Raw genomic sequence first — 12,053 nt, forward strand, 5'->3', positions numbered from 1 at the left:
CAAAATAAAATTTAACATGTTAATAGCAGATCAAGTGGCAACTAACTTACAATATGCTAAACATAATACTTTTTGTAATGCTAATAAACCAGGCAGGTGGTTAGCATATCTGTTAAGGAAAAAGCAGAAATCAAGGATTATAGAGAAAATAAAATATAAGGGTAAAGAGGTTTATGAGCAAGAATTGATTAAAAGATCTTTTTTAGAGTTTTACTCAAGGTTGTATACTGGAGATAAAATTCAAGATATAGATATAGATATTTGCAGAAAGAGAATATTTGTATAACTTCAAAAGAGCAGAGGGACAGCTTAAATCAACTGATCACTTCCGAGGAAATTTTGTTTGCAATTAAGCAGTTGAAAGTGGGCAAAGCTCCAGGGACAGATGGCTTGACAGCTGTTTATTATAAAAGCTTACAGGAGGAAATGGTGGAACCACTGAAGGAATTATTTAACAATATACAACAGGGAGGAGAGGTACCTCCAACTTGGAAGACAGCTTTTATTTCTTTGATACCAAAAGAGGGTCAAGATCATACAGATCCAAAAAACTATAGGCCGATTTCACTTTTAAATACAGACTACAAGATTTTTGCTAAAATATTAGCAAATAGATTAATGACAGTTATGCAGCAAATGATTCATCATGATCAAACTGGTTTTATAAATGGTAGACAAATGAAAAGTAATGTTAAGGCAAATTGTTAATTTACTAGAGTATTTGGGAAGGAACAACCAGGTCCCCGCAGTGCTAGTATTTCTGGATGCTGAGAAAGCCTTTGATAGATTGAATTGGCATTTTTTATTAAAATTAATAGAAAGGATGCAATTTGGAGAACATTTTATACAATCTATTAAGGCAATATATCAAAAACAAACAGCGCAAATAATAATCAATGGTGGTTTAACAGATACTTTTAATATAGAAAAAGGAACAAGGCAAGGTTGTCCCCTATCTCCATTATTGTTTATTTTGACGCTGGAAATTCTACTGAGTAAAATACGTGGGATGGATACAATAAAGGGAATTAAAATTAGACAGCATGAGTATAAGCTACGAGCATTTGCGGATGACCTGGTTGTTACCTTAGCCCAACCAGTACAATCGATTACAGCCTTGATGGATATAATTAACTCATATGGACAAGTATCTGGTTTTAAAATAAATACAGCCAAAACAAAGATAATAGCTAAAAATATGACTAGAAGCCAAAAAGAAGAGATAGAAAGGGTAACAGGATTTGAGATAGTTAAGAAGGTTAAATATTTAGGGGTTTATATTATGACCACAAATATGAAATTATATCAACACAATTATGAACCGTTATGGCAAAAAATACAGAAAGAGATGGAAAACTGGAAAAAACTACAACTGTCTTTGCTGGGAAGGATAGCCGCAGTAAAAATGAATGTTTTACCAAGGTTTTTATTTCTTTTTCAAATGATACCTATGGTTAAAAAAGATGAAAATTTGAAGGAATGGCAGAAGGGCATAAATTTGTTTGGGCAGGGAAGAAACCGCGAGTAAATCAAAAGATAATGCAAGATACACGAGAAAGAGGAGGTCTTAAAAGGCCCAATTTAACATTGTACTACGAAGCTGCTGCTCTCTCAGCAATTACTGATTGGATAAATTTAACGGAGGAAAGGATATTAAATATTGAAGGATATGGTCTGGTCTACGGCTGGCATGCTTATTTATTGTATGACAAGAAAGTAGATAAGATTTTTAAAAGTCATATATTAAGAAATGCTCTATTGCGTGTCTGGAAAAAGTATCAATATAAATTAAATGATAAGTTACCAATATGGACAGTACCCAGACACGCGATAGAGAATATAAATTTGGAGCAAAAGCAAGATAAGACTACATACAAGGAACTCCTTTATAAAGAAGGAGTTAGATTACAATTAAAATCTATGGAGCAATTAAGAGAAGAAGGAATAATTAGAACTTGGTTTCAGTATGGGCAGCTGCAGGCCAGATGGAGAGAAGATCAAAAAATTGGTATTTTGCAGCAGGATGAGAATTTGATAAAACAAATAAGAGACAAAAGTCAAATGCATATAAAAAGATTGTATAATGTGTTAGTGGAAATAGATTCAGAAACAGAGCTAGTCAAGGATTGTATGATAAAATGGGCACAAAATATAGGAGAACCAATAATGATGGAAACATGGGAAAAGATATGGGTTAGAAATGTAAGATTTACACAAGCCCAAAACTTAAGAGAGAACTTTTATAAAATGTTTTATAGATGGTATTTAGATCCAAAAAACCTAGCCTGTATGTATCCAAACTTACAACCTAAGTGTTGGCGATGTGAGTGTGAAGATGCTACATATTTTCATATATGGTGGACATGCAAAAAAAGGCTTTTTAGATAAAAATATGGTGGATTATTCAAAATATTTTAAAGAAAAAGATTAAATTTACACCACAGTTTTTTTTGTTGGGAATAGTTACGGATTGTACTGTAATAGAGACTAAGTTGGTTTTGAATTTAATAACAGCTGCCAGGTTACTGGTGGCACAGTATTGGAAGAAGGAAGATCCACCTACTATTGAGGAATGGACACTAAAAGTCGTGCATTTGGCGGAGATGGCAAAAATTTCATCATATCTTAAAGACCATTCAAACGAAAGATGCATATCGGAATGGAGAAGATGGATTGACTATATTCAAAATAAGTATCAGACTAAGAAGATTCATATAGCTTATGAATGAAACATTTTTAATCTTTAGTTTATGTTTATAGGGTTTTGAACTATAAGGAGTTAAAGACCTAGAGAGAATTTGAAGTCAACAATTTGTTAGCATATTTTAGTTTTATGTTTGTGAATGCTATACCCTGTGCTTGTTCTGGGAAGTCTAGGGAGGGGGGTGGGGGGGAAGGGGGAGGGGGAAAGGATGGGTGGGAGGGCAAGGGGGGAGGGATGGGGGAGGGGAGAAGGGGGGGAGAAAATGTTTGTATTTCCTATAAAACTTTTCAATTAAAAAAAAAAAAGGAAAAGAGTGTTTGCTATGACCATTGTATTCTCTTGACAAAATTCTACCAGCCTGTGCCCTGCCTCATTTTGTACTCCAAGACCAAACTTGCCTGTTATTCCGGTTATCTTTTGGCTTCCTACTTTAGCATTCCAATCCCCCATGATGATAAGGACATCATTTTTTGGTGTTAATTCTAGAAGGTGTTGTAGGTCTTCATAGAACCGGTCAACTTCATCCTTTTCAGCACCAGTGGTTAGGGCATAGACTTGGACTACTATGATGTTGAATGGTTTGCCTGGGATTTGAACTGAGGTCATTCTGTCATTTTGGGGATTGTATCCCAGTACTGCTTTTCCTATTCTTTTATTGACTATGATGGCTACTCCATTTCTTCTGAGGGTTTCTTGCCTGCAGTAGTATACTTGATGGTCATCTGAATTAAATTCACCCATTCCTGTCCATTTTAGTTCGCTGATTCCTAAGTTGTTGATGTTCAGTCTTGTCATCTCTTGTTTGACCATGTCCAGCTTGCCTTGATTCATGGATCTTACATTCCAGGTTCCTATGGAGAATAGATCTTTGCAGCATTGGACTTTCCTTTCACCACCAGATACATCCACAGCTGACTGTCCTTTCGGCTTTGGCCCAGTCGCTTCACTCTTTCTGGTGCTACTAGTACTAGCCCTCTGCTCTTCCCCAGTAGCATATTGGACACCTTCCGACCTGAGGGGCTCATCTTCCAGCATCATATCTTTGTTCCTTTTGGTACTGTCCATGGGGTTTTCATGGCAAAGATATTGGAGTGGGTTGCCATTTCCTTCTCCAGTGGATCACGTTTTGTCAGAGCTCTCTGCTATGACTTGTCCGTCTTGGGTGGCCCTGCACAACATAGCTCATAGCTTCATTGCACTGTGCAAGCCCCTTCACCACGACAAGGCAGTGATCCATGAAAGGGTTTCTCACTTTAACAGATGCAAATAAACGAGTGAGATGGGCAAATTTTCATTTTTCATTTAGATGCACAATAATTCTGCACACTAATAGTTGCCCAATAATTGTGCACACAAAGATATTCTCCTAAGAAAGTCAAAACCACACTTTTTCTTTATTAAATATTCAGGTTTGAGGTTGATTAACATTTTGGATTGACCAAGAGCACTGTAGCTGTTCAATAATAAAATTAATCCTCCAAAATAAAACTTGCCTAATAATTGTGCACAGTGTATTTTACATTACTATGTCTGAGCACATAAGCATGTCAGTAGGAATGTGGAACTGGTAATTAATGTACTTCTCCCAGAGATAAAATATAAGAAGACATCCAACCTATAGACCAAATAAAAACCACAGAGTTTATCTGCTTGGACAGCCACCTATTCCAGGAAGATCTGCTATGCTCTATGTGCCCCTCTACATGCTTTTTCCCCCTGTGCTGTATGATGCTGCATATTGCAGCAAAGTTTTTTTTAAGTTTCCCTGCTCCACATTCTCTATTCTCCTTTTTCCAGTATTCTAGTGAGCAACTGAACAGTGTGAAGTCCTGAGAAAAGGTAAACTCAAACTTTTGGCTCCTATTAGCTCCCATCACAAATAGTGTTTCTGGCTTGTTCTTCTGGTAGATGCTAACTCTTATAACATCCCCAAATTCAGAAGAGTTTTGGCCTATTGTTATATGCAAACACAATTTATTTATTTATTTATATATCAAACTTCTTAACTGCCCATCTCATGTTATTCTATACATTATACTTAAATTGTTATTTTCTATATTATTGTTTATGAAACTGCAATATAAAATATTAAAAAGCACAGGCTAAAAATTAAGGGCAACACCTAGAAATGCTACACACAACTGTATCAATTTTACAGGTACTTTGGTCTTAGTTTGGTTTATAGGTGCACTGTACCCCACTGTCCTGCAGTTCAGCATGAACTGAATGAAGTTTGAGTCAGAGGTTTTACTGATTATCTGAGACTTTCTAACTACACAAGTTAAGGGTTAAAAAGATGGAACTATAACTTCAAGATTCAGTTAAAATCAGAGAATCAATAGACCCTTTCAGACTAAATATCACAGTATCTTGAGCTGCCTTCTGTGTAGTTTCAGACAGAGATAAGACTTGCAAAATGATTCCTTTCCAATAATACACATTGATGCAATTTAAATAATTTGCTTAATATGTATACCTTTCTTCCTGCCTTCACCTGAACCTTAGAGATAGACCATATCATAGGGTTGTAGTTAAGCATTAAACTACTTATTTCAGAATAAAAACCTGACATATTTACAAGATATTTTATATACACATCAATGCAGGACCACACTTACACCTCCTCCAGTTGGGGCACTATGCTGTATTGAGACTGGTGCTGCTGGTTCCTTATAGCCACAGGACTGAGAGGCTGGTTGTTGTGGTGACTGCTGATGGTAAACTAGGATGTGGGGGGGGGAGGGGGGAGACAAACAAACTGTTAACTGAAAGCAAATTGTTAACTGTTTACTGATTACAACTTGAATCTGCATTGGATGACTATCAATGCAAAATTCCTGATGAAGATATCTATGAAATGCAAAGGTCACAAATTGAAATGCTACTTTAAGACAACAAAATCTGGTAAAGCACTAAGTACAACCCTTTCTTTTCATCATTATTTCTATTTGACATTATGTTTTCAAAACTCCTTTGATATGAAATCATTTGTGCTGTTTATTTGTGGATTGATGTAATTTTAGAATTACATGGCATGCTGCAAAATTCTGTCTGGCTGTTTTTTGAGCCTGGTGTCACTACTTGGGGGAGAATAATTTTTAATAATTTGTAATCAAATGGAACCACAATTTGTGTGCTTATCAAAGCTTAATAGTTTTAAGCCTTAATTTTATTTCAATCTTATATTGTTTCTGCATGGTCTATTGAGTGCATGAATTTGAATAGTGGTCAGTGATTGTAATAAAATTGAATAGAGTAACTGAACAGAATATAATTTATAAGAAAATGGAAGGTATTACCAACATATTTTTATCTGCAATTATTAGTCCTATTACTTTTATATTTTTGGTGACTGCAACTGTTTATTTTGCCTAGTATTACAGATAATCATTCCAGCTTAGCATACAATATTGACAGGCATCATCTACAATGCTTTTCTTGCTTTTAATATCAGATGGATAAACTGGGTGCAGAATGCCATATTTGGCATCAACTAGCATAGTCTTTCCACCTGTGTTATATTATTCCCTGTCACTTTAGCATAAGTTCCACCTTCCACTTCTCACTGCTATGGAATTGTTTCACTTCACACATATATCTCATGATTCTTCTAACAATAGAAATCTGATGTGATGTGATACTAACATGGATTGGGGTTAGGAAGACTTGGGTTCAAGTCCCCCTTCAACCATCAATAGTAATTTTGGGCTAGTTCCTTTTTTCAGCCCAATCTATCTCACAGCTAAATTAAAAATGAGACTATATCCTCGCATGAGTTCCTTAGATTGCTTTGTAAGAAATAAATAATAATTATAAACTATAAGGCCTCATAAAACACTGCCATATAACTATAAGGTGAACAGAGGCAACCCAAATTAATACTTAAAATTCATGTGAATACATTGATGGGATTACCAACAATCTCTCTTTCCTCCTGCTCATTACCAAGGTTACTTGGCTGGGCATGATGAGGTTGCTGATGTGATGGTGGTGGCTGCTCAACTGTTCTCCTGTAATTGGCACCTTCTTGGGAATTACGGAGCTCCAGCTCACCTCCCTCCCCTCCAGGAGCACCCATCTTGCTCTTCTCAAATTCTTCATGGTATTTTATCTACAAAAGAAGGAAAAGATATTATTAGCAAGCAGTATTGAGTATCTAAAAGCCTTATAATGTATTTCCCACATCACTAGTAGAAACCTTTCTGGCTCCTTGCTGACCTTCATTATGTCATGAATTTTTGTTTCCACTGTCTTGATGAAAATTCAATGATTGGGACTCCAGGCCAAGCAGCAATGCTCACCTCGATGGAAAAGACAACCTTCAAGAAACAAGCCAAAGATGCTACTCAGCACCACTACAGGCTAACGACAAGCCCCAAGCCTACAAATGAGAAAGCTCCAAGCAAAGCTGCACCTCTGATAGCAAACTGCTCACACCCAAGGTACTTGACCCTGCAAATTATCCTACAGGATCAGCCTTCATGCCAGAGCAGCATGAAAAGGACCAGCTGAAATCAGAGACTCCTAAAAGGTATGACTGCACAACACCTTTTCACCACAGCGATGCACAGTCAGCTAATCAAGCCACCATAGACCTTGCCAACTTCCTTGCATGACGTGAGTTAGTCACACAAGGACTTGAAAAGTTTAATGATCACCCTGAAAGCTATAGACCATGGCGATCTTCCTTCCAAAATTCCATCAGAAGCTTAGATTTCTCATGTAGTGAGGAGATACATTTGATAATTAAATGGCTCAGAATTGAATCTGCTGAGCAAGACTTCCGGTTGGCGCCGCAGGGATACAGACGGGGAATTAGCGGGCTCTTCGGAGCCCCGCGAAAACCCCATCTTCCAAGCCCCCGCCGGTAGGTCTTTGGACCTACCCTGTCCTGTAGGGACAAGGGGATAGAGAGGGACCCCTCGGATGGCCGAGAGGAATGGGCAGGTTCCTCGGGGCCGGAGGCTTGCCCCCTGCCCTGGCGGCGGTGGAACGGCGGCCATGGCGGCTGCCCTGAGACCGCGGCAACCGGGATACAAGAATACGCAGGAGGAGAAGAGGAGAAGCGGAGAGCGGAGCCGGGAGTTTGCATGCCGGGTGAGTGGACATCAACCCAGGCAGGAACTGCCCACAAGCGCTAAATTACAATTAGTCTGCCCCAGCCTTAACAGCGGCTGAGAACTATTGGGGCACAAAGACAAAAGACCTGTTGGTGGATAACCTAAATTACTGACTTTTTGGAAATGTTTGACTACAGATCTGGATATATTTTTTCTTTACTTTATGGTGGATAAATGAGATTGGACTATGTTTGGGAGAGAGGAAGGAGAAGAGGAAATAATTATGCATTCAAAAGCAAAGGAAAAAGACAAACGGAGATGGAAAAAATGGTTGCCAGCTGAAAAGTGAAAGTCTAAATTCCAGGCTGCTTGTTACTTGAAAAGAGAAACTTTGTTGCTTGTTATTTAAACTTGACTATTTTGAGGAAAAGACTAAGAGAACTTGACTTAGGATACATAATCTGTTCACTGGAGGATTTATTGAAGATTAGAAAGAAGAAATTAAATGGAACAATGAAAACTGAACTAATAAACGTGGCAACAAAAGAAGGGTGTGGCAATAGAAGAAGGACATGATGATACCATATATGGAATAGCTTCAGAATTAACTTTGTAGAACTCATAACTTTGATGACATTGAAATGGAAAAGATACATATTTGAACAGATTGGAGAAAGGAATAATGGAATATATTATGTAACAAGACAACAAAATATTATATTTTGATTTAAATGAATGTAACGGTTTCTGGGTGGTTGAATAATGCTAGGAGATACTTTTTTTTCTTTTTTCTTTTCTTCTCTATGTTCTCTCTCTATTTCTTTCTTTTAGTATCTTTCTCTTTGTTTCTTTTCCCCTCTCTATTTTCTTTTTTAAACCATTTGACTTCTTTTGTTATATTTCTACTCTCTTCTTTTTCTTTTCCTTTTTTAGTGTTGCCTTATTTTTTTTTGTATTTCTTTTATTGTAATTAATATTATTATTGCTATTACTCTCTCCTTTTTTTCTATTATTATTCTCATATAAATATATAAACAATTTGCTTAAGAAATAAGAGCATAAATGATTGAAGAAAAACATGATTTTTGGATGTTCTAATGCCTTTTTTAAACTTTGAATTTTTAACTAGCACTACCTACAGATTTAATAATCTGGAAGAAAATGTTTACCTTTAAAGGCGTTGGATGGTAAAAAGAATTATTTATAGAATTAAGAACCATAAAAAATTGATTTTAAAGTGTTTCAAAATGTTTCCTATTGAAAATAAGAAATAAGCATGGAATGGGAGAAAACTTAAGAGAGAATAGGAGATAAGATATTTATTGAAATATACTTTTATCTTAAATTGGTAAGAGATATGGAGGAGAATAGATTGGAAAACAATATTGGTAACACATTCCGAAGTAATTTGGAGCTAAACAACTGAATAAGAGATAAATGTTATGAATTAGTTAAATAAATGAATTTAGGAGTAGAGGAAAGCATGATTCTGGAGATCAGTGAAAGCAAAGCTGTGACCCAGTTTTACAAATAAGGTAGGAGTGGAGGAAAGCATCATACTGGAGAACAGTTAAAGTAAATTGGGAACCAGTTAAAAATAAAAATAAGAGTTAGGAGTGGAGGAAAGCATGTGCTGGAAAACAGTTAAAGCAAAACTGTGAACCAGCCAAAAATAAAAAGTTAGGAGTGGAGGATCAATACCTGGGGATCAATTGAAATAAAGTTGTGAACCAGTTAAAAATAGGGGTAGGAGTGGAGGAAAGCATTGCTGGAAGGCAACTACTTGAGTTGTGAACCAGTTTTATAATAGATTTAGGAGTTAAGGAGAAGGTTGGTGTGCAGGTAAAATTATACTGTGAACCAGCTAAAATAATTAAGGAGTGGAGGAAAGCATTGCTGGAAAGCAGCTGATTAAGATGTGAACCAGCTAAAAAATAAATTTAGGAGGAAGTGGAAGAGATTTTACTGGAGAATAGTAGCTAAACTGTGAACCAGTTTAAATAAATACAGACAGGAGTATTGGAAAATACAGCTGGGAAATAGATATTTAAACTATGAACCAGTTAAAAATTAGATTCAATAAAATATGAGAATAAACTTGAAGTAAAAAAACCCAAAGTATTGTGGAAGTAACAAACTATAGAAGGAAATGTTGATTGTTTATGAAATGACTTTAAGAGAGGAGGAAAATACTTTTTGTTAAGATTATGGATATTAGATGTCATTTAAGAGAAGTAAAATATAGATTTGAGGTAATGGGTTTTAGGATTGAGGAATATATATGAAATATTGATTGTTAAAATGATAAAGATTTAGAAAGGTGTTTATTGTTTAGAATTTTGGGTGTAATAATAGAATGATAAATGTTTAAAATAAGATTTTTTTTTCTTTTTTTTAAAGATGTAAATGGATAAAATTTGGAACAAAATTGATTGAGGGAATGTGAATAATTGTACTCATTTTATGCCGGACCAAACCCTTGCTCTAAAAAGATGTATTTTATGTTTTATGTTTAAAAAAAATTTTTTTTGGGGGGAAAAAAAAAGAAAGAATTGAATCTGCTGAGCATGCAAAACGAATCAGGACAATAAATGTAAACTACCCTGAAACTGGCCTTAAAACTATCCCACAACCAATTCCTCTTAAAGGAATCACCGCACATCACCCATTTGCCTTGTCCCTTCACAGGTTCCTTTAGTGACAACCTCGCCTGTGACGGTGACCAAGGTCATTTAAGGTGCACAGACTTACAAAGGATGGAAGATGACAATCAGGTGTTAATATCTACTGACGACAAACTCCCTTTAGAAATGACAGAGCAGGGATTAGTCAAAGAAGATAGTGACAATCGGGTCTCCCCTCTTCCCTTCAGACCACAGAGATGACACCTACCTAACAATAAAGAACAAGCTGTAGCCTGCTCCTTGCCAGTCTCCAGAGTCTATCTATGCTATTCATACCACAGAACCTGTGGAGAATACTACAGCTCAAATAGTGCAGCAGCCTACAGCCACACCACAAGCATCAGCAAAGGTCAAAAAGCAACTGGACCAGTCTTCTGCAGTGTCTTCCACGGTATTTGTTCAAAAGGAACTTCCATTCAGTCAGTCACAGGAGGATCCTGACACTAGGTGTGGAACAAATACTGTTCTGACCTATGCTTCCTGATATAGTAAAAAGCACACAATTAGTCCCCAAAACCCTTTTTTTTATTTTAATGGCTGTGAATTCCTTTCATTCACAGCACGTACTGAATCACCAAGAGCTTATAAATAGTCCAACAGAAGTCTGCCACAGTCCTTCGGATAAGGCTGGTAAACACCCACCTTTATCTTCTTTGACATGCTGCCAAAGACCTAATTGGCAATTATCTTGGCAAGGCCACATGGAAAAACAGAGTAAAAAACGGAGCTTCAAAGTACAAACCGACACCATCCACAACGTTGCTTCCTGCAAAGGCCCACGTGCCTTTGCTCTTCCTTTATTTCTTATGGGAGGGGACAATCATCTCCAAGCCTTACTCCTGAGTTTGTTTTTTTTAAAATTTGATTTATATGCTGCCCTTCTCCGAAGACTCAGGGCGGCTTACAATGCGTTAAGCAATAGCCTTCATACTTTTGTATATTTATACAAAGTCAGCTTATTGCCCCCACAAACTGGGTCCTCATTTTACTTACCTTAGAAAGGATGGAAGGCTGAGTCAACCTTGAGCCTGGTGAGATTCAAACTTACAGTAATTGCAGACAGCTGGTGTTAATCACAATGCTTTTAGTCTGCTGAGCCACCAGGCCCTTTTGTTTTAACTGTTCTTGCCTTCTGGCAGCTCTGCGCATGCGCGCACTAGGAACAGGCTCCCTCTGTTCCTCTACCTCTCTGATGTCCGACTCTGGAGGCTCCAGAGTCCGCACATAACTCCCAGATGGCCCTGGCCACATCTCTGCCTCCGACACAGAGCCCTTGTCCAAGCCTTCCCCAGACTCCAGGACTGGCCCATGTTCCTCCCCAGACTCCTCACTGTCCAACTCTGCTGCCAGCTGCGAAGGTGCTGGCAGACCACAACAAATACATCTGTTCTGACCCAGCCTTATCAGAACCAATAAACAGACTCCTTGTCCTGAAAAACCCCTCTTTATTTAGCTACTGTGAATTAGTGGCATCCTTCAAAGGGTTAACTGCAGTAACAGACCTTATCAGTTCCTTGAGATAATTGCTGCAAGGCTGTAAATTAAGTTCTGGCAAGCAGTCTCTGAGGCAGGAACCACGATGAGAAGGAAAGCCAAACAGTTGTC

At 37.3% G+C, this 12,053-nt stretch overlaps 1 protein-coding gene across 1 annotated transcript in view; it reads right to left on the reverse strand.

The window, feature by feature from the left end:
• Window positions 1–12,053, reverse strand: part of LASP1 (LIM and SH3 protein 1) — a 375,357-nt gene that overhangs the window by 16,117 nt on the left and 347,187 nt on the right. Inside the window, exons 5-6 of the mRNA XM_070944361.1 lie at window positions 6,650–6,815; window positions 5,323–5,426 (exon numbers count right to left, since the gene is read on the reverse strand). Of these exons, the coding sequence (XP_070800462.1) occupies window positions 5,323–5,426; window positions 6,650–6,815 (270 nt within the window). The remainder of the gene's footprint in view (window positions 1–5,322; window positions 5,427–6,649; window positions 6,816–12,053) is intronic.

Source organism: Pituophis catenifer, unplaced genomic scaffold, assembly GCF_029215685.1.
Source record: "Pituophis catenifer annectens isolate HBS135680 unplaced genomic scaffold, rPitCat1.0.hap2 SCAF_5, whole genome shotgun sequence".
Classification (NCBI taxonomy): domain Eukaryota; kingdom Metazoa; phylum Chordata; class Lepidosauria; order Squamata; family Colubridae; genus Pituophis; species Pituophis catenifer.